We start from the raw sequence: 25,368 nt of genomic DNA on the forward strand, positions 1-25,368 counted from the left end.
CCCCCCCCCCCCCCCGGCTTTTCGTCTCTCGCCTCTCGGTTTTCATCCCGATTCCCCGATTTTCTGCCTGTCGTAAATATCGGCCGACCGGGAAGGCATCGATGTGATAGGTATTTTGTAACACGATCCTTAAAGGAACGCCTGCCTCTTTGTATCGACGGCGGTCCGTGGCTACGACGTTGTAGACTTTTAAACGTTGTCGGCTAACTCTCGAGACGACGTTTCCCCACTGCGTGCGCTCGCGTGTTTATTTAACGTTACGTTACCCGTTTTATTTCGTTTTTCTCTCACTCACCCGTTTGTCACGATCTATATTTTTGCGCGTGATATTACGCAATTAGCTGGCTGAAACGATTATCGCGGGTTAAATTATGGTTCGCGTTGCGTGTCGCGAATTTCAGCTGATTCCTATTTTATTTTGTCTTCCTCTCGTTATTACGAATCGCGTTTTACCGGCGAGATTAGTGCTCTTTGAAAATAATTGTGTTCTTGTATGTGGTCATATTATTAAATATCCATATAATTTTATTGTAAGTATTAATTGTTCAAGACATCTTATGTATTACTTATTTATTCTGTTTCTGTGTGATTTCAATTTTAATCTCATTCAAATAATTCAAATAATCAATAATTCAAATAATCGCGAGATCTCAATGTCGAACGGCCCCGGCTGATCTCTCCCGAGTCCGCGTGCACGAGGAACACCCTCCGCTCTGGTAATAATTCAAATAATCAATAATTGTAATCAATTAGTGATTAGTTCTTCTCTTACGTATTCTAAAAAGTTTTTCCCATAAATAAAGTTTATTATTATTATTATTATTATCTTTGTCTATATGTTATTATACAGGCAAGTTGCATATCGTTCATTGCACAATCACTACTACGTCTTCTCTCTGTGTATTTCTCTCGTAGTGTCTTCCCGATACGATAAGGGTGTCATTCGATACTCCTTGTAGAATCTTATCATGAACACTAAAGGATGGCCTTCCGAGAAGGGACAATCTGTGGATGCGCAATCTTGTTATTACACAATAAGCCTCTTAGCGTCTACCGGTATTTGTGCTCGCTTATGGGCATACTCTCTAAATCCCTTCAAATGAAATTTCACTTTGAAACAGGATGATCAGCGAGTCATTCGCGTTCAAGTGATTTTTCGTTCATACGTAATAAATTCTCCGTGACTTCGAGTGGCAGTATTTTCTCTTCTGGAGCAAAAACACTGCCATTTTTTACTCATTTTCACTCATTCTTAATGAGACTCCACTTCAGGGAATTTAGAGAGTATCACATAGAAATGCACCAACGTTTTACGCAGAAAAAAAGATTTTCTCGTTATGAAACGTTTCATCATACGTTTCATGCCGACCCTTATATGTGGCACGAAGTTAAGTTACATAAGTAAAATATAATAGCACATAAATTTCGTCTCGTGACGTTATATACGTCGCATAATAGAATCGTGTAATTCATCTCGTCCTCATCACACTGCAGTTTACATCTGCTTTACGTCATCCCACCATTTTTATTGCGCGAAGTCACGTAACTTCGCTCGCACCGTGTACGGGCGAGAATGGTTAAATTGAGCCATCTTCGTCGGCGTCTGGAAGGTGAGTTACTAAATTAGCGACCGGTAGTACCTGGCCGTCGGAATTCAGAGACACGGACGACGGTCTCGTAGGCGCGGCGAACGCGACGTCGAACTTAATATCAAGTTACGCGTCGCGCACGAGAGCCATATTTTCTATCGCTTTCCCGCGTCCCCGTGTGTGACTGGAAGAAGGGAAAGGATAGAATCTAATTGCCGCGTGCGGCCGGCGCCAAAGCGCGATGCACTCGCTTAAGCAGAGCCGCGAACGGTATACGCACACGGTGGAAACGAATGGTACGAACGGTGGCCGGACAAAGGGAGAAACAGCGGAATCCAAAGTAGCCTGCTATCCGTGGCATCGCCCTCTCAATTAGCTGTTTTGCGCGCGGAATTATAATTAGAACTAGGAATATCGAGTTACGCGGTTCGTTTGGTCGGCTCGCAGGTGCGTGCGGGTGTGTGCGCGAGTGACGCGTACGTGGCCAAAGACGCGTCCGATTCAATTATATCTTGCGCGTCATACACGCTGACACAGCGCATGCATAGTACGCATTTCGATGCGGCGTGTAATTAACGGCGCGGATCGCGTTTTAATAGCGCGCTGCGAAAGACCTGTGCGCCACCGCAAATACCGGTCGTCGGCTCCCGTTCGGCGCCCTTTCGAAAGAGGCCCGGAACCAATGCCGCGCACGCTGCGTACGATTCACCCTATAATTATAGATATAGCTGCGCACAACCCCGTGTGCGCCCGTTGCTACAACTAATACTATTTAGCTGGAGAATTAACAGGCGTCGGCTCGGAACTGATCGCGACTCGATCGCGAGTCCCATTAATTAATTACTCCCTCGCTGTGGTTTATCAAGTTATTCCCTTTGATCCGCCCTCGCTCGCTATTTCGAGACAGGTTATGCGCCATCTCGCGCTATGCAATAATCGGCACATTACAGAAGCGTGAGAGAGCTGCGCTCTTACAGCAGGTGCCAAAGTAGCGCGCGCGCTTAATTAGCGCAACGTTTCCGAGGCTCGGAAGTACGTCCTTCGTCGCGCGATGCGAGAAAATAGACGAGGGCACCGACTCGGGAGGATCTCCCGAGAGAGTAGGTTGAGCGGGATGGTGGAAGAGGGGGAAGAAGGGGGAGAAGAGGAGGAGGCGGCAGAGAGAGAGAGAGAAGAAAGGGAGAGGAGCACCGGTTATCGAAGGTTCAATCTTCGGGCCATGGGGCCGGTCACTATATGGGATTCTGGGGATACGGGGGAGGTAATCGATTACCATGGGACCGATCTTTCTCCTCCTCTTTTCTCTTGCCCTACCTTCTCCTCCTCACCCACCCCGACGAGCGCGCGGCCGACGGCAGAATTTATACCTGGCGGCTGCTACGGAGATGCACCCTCGTCTGAATGGAGGCAGGGCATTCAACGGCGCCGCGAACTGTGAAACGAAAAATATATGGTTTCCGAAGGAACAGCCGTAGGTCGATCCTCGAGGGTGGACGCGGGAGATAGGCGCGGGTGAGAGGGAGAGGGCGAGGAGAGACGGCGAGAAGAAAGATGCGCGAGGCGAGGAAGGGTGAAATGGATTCTTTGTATTCCGAAGGCCGCGTTTCTGGATATCCATAATTGCACCTCGAGCGGATCGAGCGGCGATTCGTGTGATCGATGACGCGGCCCGCGGATTTCGTTCGGCAGGCTCGATGCGCGTCTCATCTGAACGTTCTACCGAAACGACGAGATACAGTACAGTGAAATCAATGGTAGACTCGACGATTATCCAGACGTGTGTAATTTCTTCGAAAGAGTTGAGAAATTAAGCTTTTATTGAGCCTTGTAATTATAGATCGCTGTTCAAGGGAGTAACTCTCCGGAGGGAAAGTTGATGAATCTCTTCGCCGAAAGCGAAATTTTAACTTGATTTAATTACAACGATCGTAAATTGTAAGATTTAATTATAATACTTAATCGTGCAATAATTTCGAACAATCGCTCCCATAGAGTAAAAAATTTTGCACTTAAATTTAACACATTTCACATGTCCCAAACGGTTCACGCACACGGTTTATGCTAATTCAACACGATGTGAATATGTTGAAAAGTAACATAAAATGAATAACCATAATATATCAATCGACACCGAAGTATAAAATGTATTGTTTTTATATTTACAAGTGTCATTTTAATGCTTACATACGTTGAATATCGAATCAACGTAAAAAATTCAGACGACGTAAACGTAATATGTTAAATTAAGAGTATGTTAAAGAATTAATACAACAGTGTTAACAAGTCCCGATTTCAACACCAGCATAAAATGTTTTTCTACTATATACACTATTTGTGTATAAGATATTACCGCGGGGTGGCGTTCGGCCTATTAGCAAGCATCTGTTGTTGAACGCGTGGTCCCGAAAAATTCCAATAGCAAACCACTCCGCTATTAACCCCCCGCGACAATGTGGGGCAAACAATGTGCGCTACTACTAGCCGCAATATTTTTTTCCTCGGCGATGCGTCGAACCCCGACAATAGATCTTTCGTGCGCCCCTACTGCGGCACGACGATACGGATGAAGCGTGCGGCATGACGAAAGAGAGTGTCCCTCGCATCATCCTTGCTTAAGATACCCTACAATCAAGTGGGCTATTATTTGCCGAAAACTCGACGATACGCCAGAGGGATTGATAGGGGGGCCGCGAAAAAGGAGACGGAGGAAAATCTGTGATGGGGGCGAAGCGAGACGCGAGGACAATCTCAGGTACCTGGAACACCGGTTGGAAATCCTCACCGGGATTTCGGTGTCCTCGAGGCAGGTATACGCGAGTCTTTCTACGCGGCTAAACCTTGGAAGCCGATAATCCAAAACGACTGCTGCTCCTCCATACGTTTGCCCCGATCGGACAAAGGCGAGCGCCTTATGCGTTGTGTGCTCGCGCACGCACCGTTAACGCTCATTCATCTAGGTCTAGGACGTTGGGATTTATGTTCGACTGGCTCCTCCTCTCCGGACTCGAGCAAAGTTTCATCGTTCTCATTTCGTAGCTCTCTGCCCGGGGAATCTCGTAGATGGGAAAAATTCATCGTATAAAACATCGGTCACAAAGACGAAGTTTTAACGAAGGGCGTAATAAAGGCTTGAGATATTTTACGCATTTCAGTAAATAACTCGTGTTAAATCGCAAAATTATGCAGCCGTGAGACTAACCGTGCCGTGAGAATTATCCGAGCGCAGTCTGCGGATAGATGGTTAGATAGATAGATAAGGATTCCATGTAAGCAGTACTCGCTCTAATTATGTGATTAATTGCTCAATTTAATTTATTTGTACAATCTACAAGAGCGTCCCGCTTCTGTCTAGTTTCCAGTTGCAAAAAAGTTCTCCGTTTGATGAAAAACCCAAGGCTCCGTCGCGAACAACAGTCATTAATCGGAATCGCGCTTTCATCGCCATCGATTCGAGGCCCTTCGGAGGAAGTGAGATCGTATCTCCGACTCGTCGTTGATTATCCTTGCACACCTCCTCGGCGAACTCATTCCCCGGCTCAGACCTAACGCAAACACTTGGAGCGGCGCGCGACCTTCGGCGCGAGCGAAACCGCCTCGTAGAAGCTGCCGCAATTCCGAGTAACCGAGCGAGTAAATGAGGATTACGGAGCAAATACATATCACCGGCGCGGTTGTCCCTCGGCGAACAAAGAGAGAGGACTCACGCAGGGCTCCGAACACGGCGCACCGTTAGGGCCCGATTTGTCTAGGGCGCCGAGATTTATACCGCAGCTACGAACCACGCCCCGGGTTCCTACAGAACAGGGCCCGCCGCTCTCGAGGAGCCATTTCTGAGCCGACGAAGGGCACGGTGGGTGCTCGCGAGGGAAAAAGGGCGGTAACTGGAAACGGTACCAATGTTCTTCAAGGTTGATCTCCACGCCACTTGCTCGGCCGCCTCTCATATTGGCACAACCACTTGCCTCTGTCGCGCAAATAGAAGCCTCCCCCGTTCGCGACATGGCTTCTCGGGTCCCAAAGTCCTTTGTCCAGAAGGACACATACTGCTCGGTGTGGCCGAGGACACTGTGACGGTGGCTCCTCCTCCTTTTCCTCCTCCTTCGCTTCCCGCCGCTGGAGGAAGACTCAGTCACGTGCGGCGAGCACGAAGACAAAAGTCGAGGGAGGTAAAACCTCAGGTCTGCTCCGGCAACGAGAACGACGACGGTCCCCGGTGTTTACCTCGCAGCTTAGCACATCGTAAAGGGATGACGAGTCTATTTCCTTAGAACAAGCGGCGACGTTGAAAACTATGGGGAGAGATGAAGAAACGGACGGAGGCGCATGATTTATGCGCGGCGAGGTCTCTCGTCGAAGAAATCCCGGGGATGTTGACGGACGAACGGAATGTCGCAAAAAACTCGTGTCATCCGTGCGAAAGGTCTCGCCGCCGAACAAAAAGGAAGACGACGGCTTCGCGATTGCCCGACGTGTACAAACAATCGAGAGCCGCGGCGCACTAAAGACTGTGTGTGGAACCGGCCTCGTATATTCGCGTGAGCGAGCGCGCCGAGATAAAGCACCGAGTGAAAACTCACGGCGTAATATGTGCACGACGACCGATCGGCGGCGAAGATGATGATGATTATCGTAATAATTCGCAATTACCACGGATTACACGAGGGAGCCCTCGATAATTACACCTGATAATTGTACTCCACTTGTATTCTTTCATTTAACGTGCTTTATTTGTTACGTTTAACTGCTTAATCTCCGCGCGATTACTCCGGCGAAGTTGCCGACGATTATGCGTAGTTACGTAGTAGCATTATTATTATTATTATCGCGATTCTTAGGTAATTATCGTTCTTTCGTGAAACGACGCGGCGTACAGGGTGGTCTGCCGGGAACAGAACGCGCTGAAATCCTAGAAAGATATTTAAATATCTCATTATCTTCGTGGGGTCGTAGTCTGCAGATTCTCTGTGTTCGTTATATTCCGTCTCGAATAAGTCCGTCGTAAGTACGCGAAATAACCGACGAAAGTAAGTCGACAGTTAACAAGGTAGCATATGCAGCACGGTATCTACCGAAGGGTAGATACGCAATGAATATCATAGCTGCGCCGCGATAATGATAATCGATCTGTATGTTATCATTACCGAGGCAAAGAGCCGAATCTCTCCCAAGAAAACCGATAACTCGCAGCTAGGCTAGTCACTTCCTCGGACGGAATCAATAACTATATCGCGGCGTATTTTTTTTTTTCACTATATCTCAGGAACGTGTGACGTTTTATAGGCGCGCAGATACCGCTCTAATCTGCTCATTAAAAGGCGTCGAGATACTTTTTTCCCCCTAGCTTCCATCTAGATCGGAGAGTGTAAAGGAAATCTTACGAAATCCTTACGATAAGAGAGACTGCCCGCTCTTGGAAATAATATTTGTGGCCTGTGCGTTTCGTGCCCCGTAAGTCAGAAAATAACGCGCTCTATCCGAGTAATAAGCTCAGAGCAGTAAGTATCAAGAGATACGCACAGATTAATTTACAATAAACTTCACATTAGCTCTCCCAGCATCATAAATAATAGCATCATAAATATAAGCGAGGGGAGGCAGAGGTCACGATGGCTTATAAAACGCATCGTCGAGTTCAGAATCGAAGCTACAAACGACTCGCCTTCCCCAGCGCCGCGCCGCAATCACCCGCACGTCCGTTAGCCACACGTACGAATTACGAGGAAGCTGAGATTTCTCACCGATCAGAACGCGGAGATGCATCGTCTGTCAGGACACGACGGCGGCGGGGTCGCCGCCTGTGATTTTCCGCGGCGCGGCACGGCGCGGTCACGCGAATTCGTGACTGTATGCCGCTCGAATCGCGCCGATGTGTCACGCCGGTGTGAAACGTCCCGGCACTAGGAAGTGACCCCGAACTGTCGCGGCGCGTACCTGCGCACGACCGGTGTCCACGAACAATGGAGCTATCGCGGGGATATCAACACGACGGCCGCCCGAGGATCTGACTCCGACGTTATGGAACGAGGCCTCGAGCACGGGGCCTGGCATCGGGACGCGGGTTATCCTCCATATCGGCCGGACAGAAATGTCTCAATGCGGATCTCCGAAGAAATCCGGCGGTCGTGGTCGCCGTATCGTCCCGGAAGACATCGGGTGCCCGCGCGCTATCTGCGCGCCGAGGATGGCTCGACAGAGTCGCGGCAATTGATTGATGCACGAGCAGGACGCGCTCCTCTCTCGGACGTTAATCCTGCGCGTATCAGCGGGATAACAGGCGGAACGGGAAGATCGGTCCGCTAGTGTGGATTTTATCGGCGTATGTTTTCTAACAAAGTGTCGATACTTTGCGTTTTCTCCCTTACGCTCGTGATAATATTCGGAGTATTATTACGCGCTCTCTCATCTATTCACAGGGAAAAAGAATTCGTATATCGTTGTTGTGACGAAACTATCGTTGCTACTGTATATTCACGGGAAAAAAGATTTTGCTGCCGCGGCCAAAGTAGCTAAAATTTTAGTCACCGTTGCTGGCTGTATAAGTGTCACGCCTAACACATATGTCTATTGCAGCCAAACTTGAAGGTGTTCATACATTAGCTGAATCTCCATTGTAGTACATATACTATGCGGGCATCTACAAATTTGGCTGCGGTGGATATATATCAAGCAGCAAATATATACTTAGCAACAGTAACCAAAGTTCTAGTTACTGCAGCAAATTTCGAGCTATAGCAGCAAAACATCTTCAGACAAACGACGAACAGCTGTGCCAGCAAAATCTTTTCTTCCGTGTTCATTGCGGGGGCACTAAAATATAGTTGGCCTAACCGGATTGACAAATTATTCGTAATTAAGACAGAAACAGTTTTCTTGCTAGGATAGAAAATATCCTGCCGAGCGAACTTATCCTTAGAGAATATTAATTTACTGTTAGAACTAAGTAGTATTTTCCTACATTTACTAATTTGTCCTCGCAACAAAATAATTGGTAGATTCAGGAAAATATATTCAGCGAATGGCAATTAACACTCTAAAAAATTATTTTGTTGTCTATGTAGTAACTGACAAATTTTGCTGAGACAGCATAAAATTGCTTGTGCCAGCGAATTATTTTTCTCCGTATAGATCTATTCGTTTTATTTTAGTTAAAATAGTGCTGCACTTCGTTCCATTTCCCTTCGAAGCTAGATTATACATTATTTCACTAGCTAGATTATACATTTATTTCACTTTAAAAGCAGAAATCGATTAAAACGAAATAAACTTTATGATACATGTGAGTATTCTACGAATGCTCGTCTATGAGCTCGATTATTTGCATTGACGACCCATTTATTCGCTCCTCCCGATCGCAATCGGCCGAAAAATTACTCGCGCACAAGCATTTTCTCGCTCTTAAGGCACCGTAAGGAACCTCATGGTCGTAAACCTTTCATCGGCTTTCTTCGTACACGGTCCTGGTATCAGCTATAAAACCGAAGAAGTCGTAACGCCACCAAGGTCGCACCGCGAGTTCCGCGCTTTCTTCCTAAATCCACGGGCGACGGCAACTTCACCCAATAATGGTTCCTCCTAATCGACTTTCGAGAACGCCATAAACCCAACGGTCGTAAAATTAAATCGTCGTCAAATGTCATCGCGGGTCGTCCGGCTTCTCACAGCGAACGTCGCAGGCATAAGGTGGATCGCCGTGGAATTAGGGAACGCGCAATTAAATCATTCTTAATGTTTCCGAAACGGCGGCGGGCATAAGACACCGGGATCTCGTAACTCGGTACACTTTAAAGGAGGGACAGATTTATGCGCAGGACTTAGCGGAATACAATTTGGCCGATAATCAGCAACATTGTGAGGCAATAATTACATGACGATCGGCGATGAATAATTTATGGCGATGTGAAATGTACCTTCCAATTCCACCGCGGCCCCGACGCATTAATTGGTTCAACACGCTAAATATCAAAGGCCCACGGGGTTCGCTCTTCCGCTTCTTGCCTCTACGATACCGTGATTGATGATCGCTCGGGCCGCGTACGAGAGCGACCGGCAGAAAAATAATAGCAGTCATAAACTCGAAACAAACGTTTGACGCCACGTGGCGTACCAAACTGCGATAAATCGTCAATACAAAGTTTCCGACTATTAATTCTTATAGACCGGTCCTTTGAAAAATGGGACGCAGAGGCTCACAGTCGCGTATCTGAACAGTTCGCAATTAAATGTCGCGCAACTCTGCACAACTTCTTGTGAAGCGAAAAATTGACTTTCAAGTTAATTTTTCGGGAATTATCCTTCCGAATTTTTCATCCTACGATGATATATACTATTCCACTTCGCACTCTGTTCTGTATACGTTATTTTATGTATCTCCCCGTCCGATTCGTATCGTCTCGCAGTGTTGCTGCGGGAGAGCCAAACTTATCCAGCCGCACGAACCACGTTTCTGAAAGCCGAGAAATCAATCAGCGAAGCTAATTAAGTACCAGACTCGGCGACGCCGTGACTCGCGTTTGTGTTATCACCTGTTGAGCCGCGGCGCGAATGCAAAGGATGAAAGCAGTGAGTTGTCGTGCCTTTCGGCGCGTTTGATAAATCGACAGTCGCACGTCGTCGTCAAAGACAACGCCGAAAACATGTGCGCTTCTATGCTCGTCCGCCGCATCTGTGATCGCCCGCTCCTTTCACTCGTCTCGGCGAACTATATCTAGAAACACATACCTTTACATTTTTATATCTTCATATCTTCACTCCACCCCCTTTTATATCTTCTGAAAGAGAAGAAAAACTGAATAGTGCGACGCAGAAGAATATTAAAATGAATATCTAAAAGAGCGGACCTTGTAATAAGACCAAGCTATTCGTACGCAGAAAAAATGCTAGATTCAAGTGAATAACTCCAATACTTCTTAGCAAATTTTTATTTGGATCAAGTAATATTGATTTGATTCAGGTAAAATCTGTCCCAAGTGAATTATCTAAGTAAAATATTTACTTGATCCAAATAAGCTTCACTTAATTCAAATAAAAGTTTGCTAAGGAGTAATGGAGTAGCTAAATTTGTCCTGCGTAAAGGCACGCTTAACCGTTTGAGTCCGGGGAAGCGCTATCGCTTGTCGTATGCCCAAAAGACGGCGCAGCGCGATAGCGCTTCTCTTGTTTTGTATCGAGAATGCGAAGACGCTGCTGTTGGTAGTATACTTTACGCCATTATTAAGAGCAGTTGTAGTAATATCAGTAGCAGTTTTTATTCATTTAACTCAGTTGTGGCTTTTAACAATATAAGAATTAAAATAATATACAGTAGTAATGCAGTAAAGCCTGTGAATTGTGGTACGGTAGAAAAAATGGGCCAATGTAAAAGGATATATAATGTTTTGACTGTAATTTTTTTGAAATCATCACCAGATCTATAAGGGCAAGAGATAATTCTTACAAAAAAATTATTTATGTACCAAAAAGAGTTATATGAAAATATTTGGCTCATTTTTTCTACCGTACCACAATCCACGGCTCTGGTACATTATTGCTTACCACTGTGTGTTATTTATTTATTTATTAGTAGGAAAAATCCTTTCGTTGTTTTATAGGAATTAGAAATTGTTTTCATTTTTTTACCAAGTGTTATACTGATAATTACGAAATAACCATGTCAAGTTCTGATTCATCTGAAAGTGACTATGTTATGAGAAGTGATAATGAAGAGTATAGTAATGACCTTGAAAGTGATGGTAATGGAATTAAACGATCTAATTTAATTTGCGCTATATGCAAAAAAGGAATTCATGGAATTTGTGCAGCAAAACATTTTTGTTATAAGTGAAAATAAAATTTTTTTTTTTATCAAAAATACTTGTTACATAACAATTAGTGGTAATTATAACCATTTTCATTGTTTCCCAAAAAAACATACTACGCATTTCATCCCGGACTTTTAGCATATGCATAAGAAAATTCTCCCGTACTCAAACGGTTAACTTACATCACCACATAACTATTTCTTTTGAAAATAAAAGTTTAATAACGATATTAATGATAACGTTTTTAGATTCGATATTTCCTTATGTATAGTTCTATTCTGTGAGGGAGTACGCGACTTGCGTTTTTTCTTTTCTCGAAAAAAAAAAAAGATAATTTTGTACAGTTTCTTTCTCCGTCGGCCCTCTGATCTCGCTCCGGAACACTCCGTCCGGCCACTTTAGTGCCGCCGTTCCGCGCCTCGCGCGACGCGGCGGAGGCGGCTTTTAATAGGACGCCCGGCGTCGCGGCGCGCGTGGATCGATGAACTTTGTCTATAGGCGTCTAGGGACCCTCTAGTAAAAGTCACGAAGTAACGTCAAAGTTAACTCGCGCGTCATGTCTCGACTCGTTTCCCGTCGCATTGTTCGGTCGAAATAAATCCGCATGATAAATTGAGGAACGCACGCGTCGTTTGGTTGCAAAGTGGCAAAATCGCGCGACGAAGAGAGAGAGAGAGACGTCGTGACGCAAATATGAAACACGATCGACTGCGCGCTCGCCGATCTTCTCATCCCCGTAGAACGGGGATGCTTTCGCAAAGTTATCGCGGACTTGTGCAGAACAAACAGTTTCTTCGCCGAGACAAGACGGCACCGATTAGATACGAGGATGTTACTTCGCGACCCTTATTAGAGAGTTTGCTCGACTCTCGAGATTGATCGAGATTTTTCTCGTGACAGAGGGAGGGTTTATGGATTCGTTCCCCTCGAAGACGTCGCTTTCTACGAGTCGACGACAGGAAGATACGGATAATGTTGCGATAGATAAGAGAAATGCGGGGATGGGATAGACGGCGCTCGTAAAACGGATCGTATTCGTTACGGACAGAAGAGACGCGAAGAAGATGAGAAGGGCCTGTTTGGGAGAATTTAACGCGTGACCGGAAATTAATTTATAGCCAAAGTTCGACCAACAGTGAAGTATCCGCGCTTCGTGCTTTATTACAGTCTTTCGAATACGTAATTATTTTCTGCTCACGGTATAAAATAATGCAATATAGCGATCTTCCATAATTTAATGTTAATATGTTTTTCATTAATTATATAAAATATGGCCCAATAAATTATGCTTGAAAAATTCAAGGTAGGAACTTGAATAACGATAGAATTCTAAATGCTATATTCTCTCATTAATGATTCGGGAGGTTATATACGTTGTAAGAGACACACAGCCTCCGTTAAACATTGTAACGTGGAAATACTCGCGCGCACACACATAAATAAACACATACATACAGATTTAACCGAGCATCACACTCGTCATTATGCCAGTTCTATTTCTGCTGAATGCACTATAGTTTTCGAGCGACTGACGTTCAGTGATTCACTCCGGACGTGTCTCGGATGCACACGAAATCGCATGTGAATCATCTTTCCGTATTAAACGCGCGGTTTCGTTCGCGCAAAGTGTCTGCTAGTAGACGCCCGCGCAGTCTGGCACCCTCCGTCTCGTGATGTAAAAGCTATCGTTGATCACATTATTAAATCCAGTCGCCGGCGAATCGCGCGAAACGAGCGAGACATACCGTTGATAATGGATTAGTCCGAACTGGCCGCGACGGAATTCGACAAATTATCGGTGCTCGCCGTTTCGCCGGTACAGTTAGACAGAGCGGACGGAATTTTACCTCGGGGGATAAAATCACCCGACGCCTCGTTAACTAGCGCTCTAACCCGCCGCACCCCGCCGCATCGCACTCGCCACTCAAGAGCGTTTCTTTCCCGGCGCTTTTTCCGGCAACGCGTTCGCGCAATGATTGCCCCCGCCGCGGCAAAAAGACGCGAGAGATTGGCGTAACAAATGCGCGAAACGCGAATGACGCAACTATGCCGTGGCGGCTTTTTCCCGGATAGTCGAGGAAACGCGCTCGTTTCCACGCGTCTTCTATTTCTTCGCTCTTGGCTCCTTCTCCGCGCGAGGTGTTCGCGCGAATTAAATGCATGCTGGAGAGGAATTTAATCAACGATACTTTCTTCTTTATTTCCTACTATTTATAAATTTTTCTAGAATCTCGAGGCTTCACTTAAGACCGAGACATCTTTCTGTTAACTTAAAATTAATTAGTATCTACACAGAAAAAAAGCGCTGGAATCAAGTAAACGTAATTATCCTGTTTCCTAGCCTTTTAAATCATAATATTTTTATCAATTTAAGTTTATTTTAATAATTTGCAGTAAATATTTGAGTAATAATTCAATTTGTAAATTAATTATTGATTATAAGTGTGGCTCGAAATTTAAGAGAGTATTTACCAGAATTATGTATTTACTAGAATTATGTATTGTTTCTTTTCCATTGAAGAAACATAGGTGATTTTAAATCTCGACTTTTCTGTCCGGAATAAACATTTTCTAAAAATAAATTCTGATATTCTCAATATTATAAATTTAATACTTGTTGTAACACATAAATAAATGCTTACTTATACGAAGGAAATATATTGTACATAATTATATATTTCTACTTTTAGTAAATATTTACCAAGTATTAGAATAATGATTTTATTTGGATTGAGTAAATATTCAACGGTAGTACTTTTTTCTTCAATATGCATGTGCGCATTTATTTTGAACTCGGTTTCTTAAACAAGCTAACTGTCGAAATTGCTCGTCTCGTTCTCGTTAGTTGAACCAAACGATCGGGCTTCTCTGGCAAATCCATATTTAGCCGGAATACGAGAATAGTCTGAATGAGACAAACGACGGGCGACAGGGCCAAGCCGCAGGAAGAATACGATAAATATTTGAAGTTAACTAATAATAACGCCGGTCTTAATGGAGAGAGACGTCCAAAGGCGAGCCGCCGCCGACGAGTCACCCGCACGCTGGCACGTACGCACGCACGCACGCATGCACGCGAGAGAGACGCATTTACGTAACGCCTTAATGTCGTGCATTAAGCGGCCCGCGCCTCGTGGGGGCTTAGACCCATTCGTCGTCCAGGAAGTTGTTGTGAGAGCCGCGTCCACGACGTCGCAACATTTCTGAATATCAGAGCCGCGTGCAAGAATGTTGCCGCGCGCGCTGCAGTTGCAAATGATAGGTGTGTAGGCGCTAACGACCAATTATTGCGTCTCCCTCTCTCAGGGTAGTGCGCTATACATGCTCGCGAAACATGAGATATTGCCGTGAAGAGATCTCCGAACGGCCGTTAAAGAACGATACGACTGCAGGAATGAAGGGTGCACGAACGAACCAGGCAAATTCGCCTCTTCAAACGTCGCAGGAGAGCCGAACGCACTCAGGAGAGAGCCGGCACGAGAGCCTTATTTGTCCCGTAACGCGCGTATTATGCCGGGCTGAAAGTTAAATAGCCACATCGAGCGTTTTCATGTTTAAACGATTATGAATACGTGTCCATCATCGCGAATAAAACAAAACTGTTGTAATAAAACCAAGTCTCCAGTGTCTTACTTGATGGGAGACGATAGTGAGCGCTTCCAACTTCTTCCTGAAAATGGCTAATGGACTCCATACGGCAATTATCTATACGCCAATAACTGGTCTTGTGTCCAATGGGTTGCTTTTTAAATAAGATGCGGTTTTTCTAATGGCTCTGGATTCTTCTTCTGGAGTAACTTAATTCCATTTTGTTTAACAGGGTTGCTACTTCCAAAAAGCCGGGAAAACAAGGAAGTCGTGGAAATTTAAGATGTTAGAGAAAACCTGGAAAGGTCAAGGGAAAGATATGAAAAATCCCGGAATTTTGAACTGTTCACAATTCCTTTAAATCTTAATTGTATTCTTTTGTTCAATATTCATTTATTTTTTGTTGGCTTGAATTGCATTCAGGGTTACATTATGTTAGTAAACTTTTAAATTTATGTTGTTTCTAATAATGTAAGCTACATTTCTTGCATCCCTGCTTCTAAACGTGAAAGTTTAAGATTACATATTGCTCATGGAAAATTCTCCACTGTCGTCTAGAAAACATGAAAAAGTCAGGCAAATTCATTTTCAAAATTTCTTTTTCTGTGGCAACTCTGCGCTAATTACGAAAGCTATATTCAACCCAACGCGCTACGACAGGACGTCATTTTTGGCGCGACTACAGAGCAAAAAATTTTGTGTTAAATTTAACACATTTTCACATGTCTCAAGCGATCCACACCAATTTTTATGTTAATGTAACACAAGGTGAATATGTTGAAAAGTAATACAAATACGTCACAAATAAACACAAACTTAACCCTTATCGGTCGTAAGTCTCCTCTCACGTGACAACAATACTTCGTCGCTGCGGTCGTACGTCACGTAGGAGGTGACAAGTACGCATATTTACCGAAACCAGCTACAACCTAGCGAGAATCACGCGTAAAAAGTTAGCGTCCGATAAGGGTCAATATCAATAACACGTTAATCGACATTGGAATATAAAATTGTATTATTTTAACATTTACACATGTTGAATATCGACTCAACACAAAATATATATCCAGACACAACATAAATACAAGTTAACACACGGATACATCAAACATTTTAACAAGGGCTGATTTGAACACAAATACAAAATGTTTTTTACGTATCAAGCGGTTCTAAGCATCCGACGCATCAGCTCTCCGGACGTAACGGAGTAAACGCTCGTTGATCGCCCGTCCCGAGGTGTCGTTCCGTGACTAAGGGACGTCTTCGGCGAAGAAGACGCGCACGCGTGCCGTCGAGTGCGAGCCCGCGGCGAATATCGCGCGGGAGGATCGATAGCACGAGCGCGTGCGTGCGTGCGCGAACGAGCGAGCGACAAATCTACATCTGCCTCGCGGCTAGATCGACATCGGCGGAAATTGGAAACTGCCGCGAATGCAACTGTCTGGGGGTAACAAAGGGCCCGCATATTGGGCGGAAATAAAATCACCCCCGGGGGAACCAATCACGACGTGGCGCAGCACGACGCGACGATGCTCTCGCCGTGGCACTTGCAACGGTCGGGCCGAGCAGGTGCGAAGGACCGATATATGCCTTCCGAGAAATGGCTTTAACGATTCCACACTCCTGCCCTGCGTTATATCCACCGTCCGGATTTCACACGGAAAATTAACGTTTCTTCCGCGCGCGCTCTCCTCTTCCTCCGCGCGTCTCTTTTTTCACGTAGACTTCTTTTTACGACGAATCTTTCACTGTTGCGGCGACGCGATTTACGAGCACGAGAGATAATTCCTCTGACTCCGATCGTAATTGATTACGTCGTCGATATTGATCGTACGACGCGATAATCTCCCCGAAAAATTAAATACACGATATCGTACTTTAATTATACGGGATAGCGCATGATATGATTCACTATTTCCTTTGTGAATATAATCTTTATTCACTGTACAATATTAGAAATGATCATAGCAAAAGAAAGGTAATTTCATAGGAATTTATTTTCTATGGTGCACATGTTCAGTGTGACCGTTTTTTTCTGGTAGCTCCTTGCACACGAACTGTGAAATTGTTGGTCTGCCATTCTTTGGCACGTATCCTCTGTTATCTCGTTACAAGATTGAATGAATAATGTTTTCAGTTCTATTATTGTTGAGAGAAACCCCTGGAGGAAGAAATCACAGAAGTTTAGATCGGGATTATTTGAGGGCCAGTTCTGTCCACATCTAAAACGATCAGATAATCGAATTCATATGTGAATCGAAAGTGTCGTGAAAGAAATCCAAAACATTATACTAAGAAAAAAATAGTTGAAAATTTATTTACAGAATATAAGATTTATTTCATAAAAATAAGATTTATTTCTATGAAATAAACCTTGTATCTTACAAATAAATTTACGAATACTTTTTTCTCAGTTATGGGAGGCCTAACTCCATCTTACGTGAACCATTGGGAATCGTCGCCGACAAGTGATCAACAATGTTCATACGCGAAAAATTATCAGACGAAACGGTGATCACACTGAACATATGCTGTATATATATAGAATAAATTCTCATGAAATTATCTTCCTTTTGCCACGTTCATTTCTGATATTGTACGGTGAATAAAGATTTCATTCACGAAACAAATAGTAAATCATATCGTGCGCTGCTTTACATATTTTTATATATGTGCGGTTCAGCTCGACAAAAATACGGGATGATGTAAAATTAATTACTGAATTCCCACACGTACGCTTGCGGGATGCTTGGATAAGGTAGTAAATTCGCGCGTCGGCAAAATCACGCGAACTAAATTTATATCCCCGTTTACGATTTGCGGTCTCGCGAATATTACGGCTCTGCGCGCGCGCCGCGAGAAGAGAAAGAAACGTACGTACATCACGCGGGCACAATACCCGTTTGAGGAATGAACATGATGAATGAAAGAGTCAAGCGGTGGTCCCGAAGCCGTAACGTCCACGCTCCGTTCGCGACGTCTTTTTGCATTCGCTCTTTTCCCCTTTCTTTCTCGTCCCTTCTCTTTTCTCTCTTCTTTCCGTGGCGCGTTCTCTCCGCTCTCTTTGACGCGGTCCCGGCTTTGATATTCCTGCCAGAATATCCCACTTATAGTTAGTGCACGAGAACGTCCGTTCCATCTGTCTCTCCTTCCCTTCGCCTCCTCTTCGCCGGCAGGGGCGGATCCGTATGTAAAGTAACGAAACTTAAGAACCAACTTTACAACTCTGTCAAGTAGCGCCGCGAAATAGTCTCGTGCGCGGGAATATCTCCGAGTTGTAAAACCGCGCTCGGAGTAGGAAGCCGCGCGAAGATCATCGACACAAATCGTCAATTTCACAGCCTCCGCGAGCCGTGGTGGCGCGAATCACGGGTGAGTGTAAGTGAATTATCATTCGTCACTCGTGGATTCACGGTACACTCGAGGAAACCAGTGCCGAAGCCTGTAGGAAATGATAAGTGCGGAAAACGATGGCGAAACAGCGCTCAGAGCCTCGCTGCCCGTCCCTGCGCCGATTCATCTCGTTTTCTTCCTCCGCCCGCCTTTCCACATTTCCTTTCCTCCTCGCGTCTCCTCTCTTTGCGGCGCACGTGAGTACACTTTCCTCACGGTTTCTCACCGGAGTCTTTGTCCCGCCGAGTCCGCACGAAGTTGCACTCTTCGGGAATTGTGCGCGACGCTCATCTCGCGCGAAGCCGCGCGAATCCTCTTTCAATTTGACGACACGCGAGGGTCAAGGATCGGGAACGAAAGACTCTCTTTGTGGGCGAACGTATCGCCCATTGCCCGCTTTCGAGTCGGGTTAACTCGCCTCCGCTTTTGTTCGCGCTTTCGTCTCAACATTGTCGGCGTGAATCGGGCGAACAGTGGATCGTGACGATTGCATTAACCTTTTCCAATACACTCCGACGCTCCTCTTCGGACGGTCGAGCTGTGCTGTCGTACCTGCGTGCTACATTTAATTCTTTCCCGTAAAGTTGGGAATGTCGAGGAGCGAAACAGAAATTGTATGAATCCAAGATAGCCGCACCATCTTTCTACCTTCTATCTTCCTTCCTAAAAAGGAACGAACAGGATTCTATACTGAAAGAGAAAAAGTGTTGCATTAATTTATTATTCAAGTCAATATTTGCTAAGGAGTATTGGAGTAATTATTTTACTTAATTCAAATGAAATAATTACTTCGATACTCCTTAATTAATATTTAGTTGAATGTAGCACTTTTTTAAGTGTATAAATTGAATATTTTTTCGACCAAATCTAATAAATAGCTAAGAAATTATAGGGCACGTAGTTACGCGTTGTGGAACGAAGTAGAGGCAGACGGGAGATACAAAGTTATCGATGTCGCGACTAGTCGGACAGAAAATTGCCATCGTCGAATGGCTGACAGAAGCACACCACGATCCGAAACGCTGGTGAATTCTGGACCAGAACACGCCCACTTTTTCGCGATTCCAATTAAGGAGACCCTTTTGCAGGGTTTGCTGGGTAGTTGATTGGCGTCGGCTAGACAGTGGTGGGAATTAATGAAGACAGTTGGAGGTGGAGTACGGCGCGCTGTGTCGGCGACCAAATCACTTTTGCGCTCGTACGCGTTGCGGAAATCACTTTGACGATTGCCGCCTGCGAATCATGTTCGATATCGATTGCATTCCTCGCAATCAACCCCTGAATATAATATTCTACATTTCTCCGTGATTATAATTTTCTTCGTCACAATGTAAACGGACGGCGGTCGCATTGTCCAGCCACATTTCGACGCGAGAAAAGACGCCGTTATACTCTGTCGCAATACCGGACGAAAAAAATATGAGTCTTCAATAATATCGTTAATGCAATCTACTTTGACAATCGTGTAGAAAGAAAGTATGTGTGTGTGTGTGTTTTTGAGAGAGAGAAAGAGAGAGAGAGAGACATGACTATGGAGCAAGGCTCGTCGATGTCTATGCGTAGTACTTTCGAATCTCGGACGGGTCACCTAGCGGAGGTAGCATACATATTCATGCCGAGTGTTTACCTAAGGCCAGAAAAGAACTGTTAAGAACCGAGGCGAGGTATCACATTAATACGAGGGTACTCGAGGGATCCTACGAATACGTAGGTATATGCAAATGACACCGTTCCCTGGGGGGAGACCCTTAAATCACACATCGGGGCTACCAATAACACGTCCGGCCGGTGTGTACGAGAGACGCTCTTTGTGCCCCGATTGGAGGGAAAAGAAAGAGGAGGCGAAGAAGGGAGATTCGAGGAGCAAAAGACGATCTTACTTTATAGCTCGTGGTATCGGAGTACTTGCGAGAAAGAGAGAAAGAGGGAGGGAGGAAAGGAGAGAGAGAGAGAGAGAGAGAGAAAGGGAAAAGAACGTCACAACAACGAAAGGGTCGAAACGACGGAAAAAGCCGGCTTACGGTCAAACTTTCGCGATTAAGAGGAAGACGCGAGGAGCCTCTCCGCCGGTTCTCTAACCCGGCGGTGGCAATAATCGGGCGAATAAAAAATCCCCAGTACGGCGAGGAACGGCCGGAGCGGTGAAAAAAAGTTAAACACGTTTGACTACGTGTTTCGGCGGAAACGGCGATAAAGCTGCCCTCGCGTATCGCCTCCTCCGCGTACATTACCCGCGTTGTCGACGACGAGGACAGTCTCCGAAGAGGATCTCTCTCTCTCTCTCTCTCCTCTCGTCTCTCCCGAGCGACCAATCGAACTCAGGGCGAAAGGAGAACGCGGCGTTTTTATCACGAGTAATTCAGGCTGCCACGTACATATACGGTCTCTAATAAATTCGTGAATGGCCATGCCGCGAACGAAACGTTCTATACGCCCACGCGCACTTACACGCGTTCCATATGCACGCACACATGCGAACGGGGCGTCCCTCGTGTGCGCGTTCTCGGTCGTTGTTGCGCTTAGGGTACCGGATTCCCGACCGATGGGGGTACCCGGAGAAAAAGGGAGAGAGAAAAAAGAGACGAAGAGAGGGAGAGAGAGAGGGAGCGGATATTATCGCCAAACGTTAATTTGGCCGTGGCCCGGCCTACCTTCCAATTTTCGGGCCCTTACACGCCCACTTACGAGATTGTCCGTTAACGCTCCAAAACGTCGGGACGCGTACATTCGATGCCCGCGTTTCCCGACGTAGCAGCGTCGTGCGTGTCTCTGCGTGTCGTGACAGGCGTGACTTGTGCGCGCGCGTGCTCGTGAGAGGCTTCGTATCAAATTTGAGGATCGTATACTTTGACAAATTTGCGGTCAATCTACCCGTCGCGAATACCTCCACCCGGCACGTAATTATACATTATACCTGTCATATAATTCTGTGCTCGAAGACAGAAGGGAGCAATTCCAAAATTATCGGCGTTGACATATTTATATCGTTACGGTCAGGAAGACGGTCCTTATGAGACGGAGAATTGATTCAAGCTGTTGAACAACAGTTTTGAGAATTTTTCATCTCTTTCGTTTCTCCTCGGAGGAAGACGTCATGCGGGGAAAAATATTTCGCTGGCAAATTACAACAAATCGCTTGTTATTATAACGACAGCAAACATGTTTGTCATATGGGAAAAATAATTTTGTTGTCGTAGCAAAATGTCGTTGCGACAGCAATAAAATTTAGTTGGCATAATTACCAATTAATATTCTTAACGAATCTTACAAGTTTTATCGTTGTCGTAACAACATCTCGCTACAATAGCAGAATTATTTTTTCCGTGCGTGTATAACAATTTGCTGTGTCGGCAGAAAATTGTTCTCCGTGCACTTTCACAATTTGTATAGTTTATATGAATTATCATGAAGGTAATTCCAAAGAGAATTCTTGCGAATTCTACCAGATCGGACAAAACCTTTGAGATTTATGTATGCGAAAAAGATAAATGGTTACGATTTACGGCTTATATCATCCGTGACTGACTCTACATGATCCAATCGCGGAAGCAGCACGTGGGATCGCATGGGAATACGAATAAGCAACAAAAATATATCTATGTACGGTTTCACTATGAGCGTTTTAAGCGAGCAGCGTGTACGAAGCGGCGACTCGGATAAACGTTAAAACACATAAGAACATGTATACGAACACGGGAGGAAGAGAGCGAGTGAGAGAAGATAAATACGCGCGTAAAGCTCGGGTGCGCTCATGATGCGCGCGCAAAAAGTAGATACATCGGACGGTGCATGCATCTATAAACTATAAATGCATAAAACGCGAACGAGAGAGGACGAGACACGGCGTAAGTGAAGAACGGCAAAATGAGAAGCGGCATAATGCTGAACGTCCGCAGCGAGCGCGCTAAAATATATTGTTGTTCGGTGAAATCAAATCACCAGCGAAAGAACGAGAGATGTATCTGCGTACGTATACTGCATAATAGTTACATTTCCAAGCACATTATCGGAATAAATATCGCCGGATGATCTGCATCGATGTCGATAAAATAAACGAATAAATTCGTAAGTAGAAATAAATGATAAATGTCGCGGAAACTCGTGTTCAAGCTAGGAAATTACCTCGCGACACATTTTCATGCGCCACACATCGAACGGTAGTCTCTCGTTCTCGCCGGATCTCGCGCGAAATGCGAAATAGGTCGACGCGAAACAGGGCAGACGTCGCTGTACTTGCGTTACACCTCGACTTACGGAGCGCGTATTAGCGTGTGCGAGAACGCTCGCGGTAAGAACCGGTTATATAGGGAACCGTCCGCCACCTCTTCTTCTCTCTACACCTTCTCCCCATTCTTCCTCTCCTCATCCGCCGACCTTTCATTCCTCCAACCTCACCGAGTATATCCCGGCAAACCCGCCGCTACATAATGCGACGGCGCGCGTGTGTGCACGCGTGTAGCGGCCGCCAGCTAGTGCATACCCGCACGCGTAAATGTACGGGGTGTCCGAGCTAAGATAGCGGGCACCAAGCTGAGAAGTGACGACGATCGTTTCTACGTGGAAGCGTCGTGGAAGCTCCCTTGAATTACGAGCGATCGGGATTTACAGTCTCGGCGAGTTCTCTCTCTCTCTCTCTCTCTCTCTCTCCGCTCGGACAACGATTCGTTTCTCGACAACGAATTCATTTTCCAGCTGGTTTTTGTGAGAACCTCACGAATATCGATGTAAAGGTTCACCCCAGGTGTCTGATGTTAAAAAAAAAAGACATGGCGCGCTAAGGGGGTCCTGCGATGTTTTCACCTCTCTCAACAAAAAGATCCTGATTAAAGGGAATTGTGGACTATTTCTAGAACACCCTGTATGAGAGCCGGTACATACACTTGCGCGATGCTTCGACACCATGGGCGCCTGCCTATCTGACGTTGGGTGCTTACGAGGGCGAGTCCGCGTCTTTTCTTTTTCTCCCTTTCCTGACCTGGCTACCGACAGGCCGTAGGGACGCGCTGTGATCCCCTCCGTTCCTCTCGCACCCCGAGAGTCCACCGGAGGCGTCGGCATCTCGCGAATGTTTCACGGATAGTCTTGGAACTTGCTGCGCGGAAACGGCGGTATGCCGTTGCATCGCCATAGTCTGCTGGAAATATGATCTTCCTTGAAAAGCGCTCGTCGTAGGCTCCGGAGACTTGAAAAAACGGAATCTCTGCGAAACGATTGGGGATCCGAAGAAGCATTTGCAATAATAATCTTTTTTTTATATAAATATCATTCAAACTTATCTCAGATAATACATTTTATTATATACATATATATATTTTTATTATATATATATATATATATATATATTGCTGTTATAGAGCGAAACTATCATTGCTACTGCATATTTATTGTGACAGCGATAAAATTTAGTTAGCATAACCAAATTAGCGAATTATTCGTAATTAGAACGGAAATGTCTATATTGCCAGGATAGACAAATTATTCTGAGCGGATTTATCCTTAAAAAATACTAATTTACTGTTAGAACTAAATAGTATTTTCCCACATTTATTAATTTGTCGTTACAGCAAAATAATTTGTAGATTTAGCAAAATATATTTAGCGAATTAGCACACTTAACAAATCGTTTTGCTGTCAACGTGGTAACTGACATATTTTGTTGCGACAGCAAAACATTTGCTGTGCTAACAAATCCTCTCCGTGTGAATATTGCATGAAATTGTGTAGAAAATTATATGTAATGTTGAGAATTACATGTCATCTTGAAACAGTTAAATTGTACGCTATAAATATAAAGCAAATAAAATAGATAAAACACAAATTTATAAAGTAAATGGAATATAAATGATCAATATAGTGCGACTTGTCATGACTCATTGTACTTGATTAAAGATTGTACCTTCAACCAAATCGCTTACGATTCCGTTTTTCTATTACAGATTTCGAATAGACAACACAGATCACATAATCGATGTGAACAAGAACAACGCAGCGTTCGAGTACGATCAGGTCAATATAATATGTCCTGTGTACCAATCGGACATGATTGATAACGAGACTGAGAAGTACATCATCTACAATGTAAGTGAATATTTCTTTTAACATTTATAAGACCTATAACACGTAATGGAATTTTATACCAGTTGACTGCGGCGAAGATAACCACACGAGGATGCCCATTTCCACGTAGATAACAAAATACAGCGTGATGTCTATGACAACAGCAAACATTTTAAGCATAAAAAAATTGTCGATCAGTGTCTGCTAATGTTTAGACAGCTGCCGCTACTTGAAACTGGCTGTTTAACCCGCTTCTATTATATCCTCGAAACGACATCCGCTCTTCGACAAGCGTACCGGGCTACTTGAGATGTAGATTTACTAATAAGTTGAAAGAAATATTACTTCTACCGGTAGAAGTAATATTTCTTTCAACTTTGGACAACTTACAACAATCTTACGGTGTCTTTCTCCATCTTGGATTCGTTCAAAAAGACGGAAACCATCATTTCCGATCTTTCTATTGCCTTCAATCGATCTAAAATTTAATCGGTCCAACATATCAGTCTTCACTCTTGCCACGGATTTTTATCGAATAATTATCACGGTTTATAAAACTATTCCGCAAAGTGAGCTCGACCGCTGCTGATGCAGGAAGAAGTCTGATATCGCGCGCCCTCGAAACCCTCCAAACTTCCGCTCACTCGAGAACCACAACTGCGGGAAATTCCCGGCTTTCCCGGATGTAACTATCAAACATTCCAGTGGCGTCCGCCCACTCCTTAGCGAAACCTCTCGAAGACCATTCCCTACGTTCACCGTGGTCGTCGACGGTGACCTAATCGCTTCGGTCCACTCGATTGTCCCTCCACCCTCCGTCATCCGTCGTCCCATTGTCTCGTTGTCGTTTTTTCCCGCGCAACGATTAGCCCCGACAATGAAGCTCTTTTCTCCTCTTCACGAGAACGGGAATCGTTCCGCGCGAGTGGGAGGGGGGGGGGGGG

General features: G+C 45.0%; 1 protein-coding gene across 1 annotated transcript in view; it reads left to right on the top strand.

Annotated features, from left to right (window-relative positions):
- LOC106750794 (ephrin-B2) overlaps nucleotides 1–25,368 on the top strand; it is a 63,953-nt gene that overhangs the window by 20,966 nt on the left and 17,619 nt on the right. Inside the window, exon 2 of the mRNA XM_014631374.1 lies at nucleotides 24,304–24,445. Within this exon, the coding sequence (XP_014486860.1) occupies nucleotides 24,304–24,445 (142 nt within the window). The remainder of the gene's footprint in view (nucleotides 1–24,303; nucleotides 24,446–25,368) is intronic.

This window comes from Dinoponera quadriceps, unplaced genomic scaffold (assembly GCF_001313825.1).
Source record: "Dinoponera quadriceps isolate SergipeBrazil2010 unplaced genomic scaffold, ASM131382v1 scaffold5021, whole genome shotgun sequence".
Classification (NCBI taxonomy): domain Eukaryota; kingdom Metazoa; phylum Arthropoda; class Insecta; order Hymenoptera; family Formicidae; genus Dinoponera; species Dinoponera quadriceps.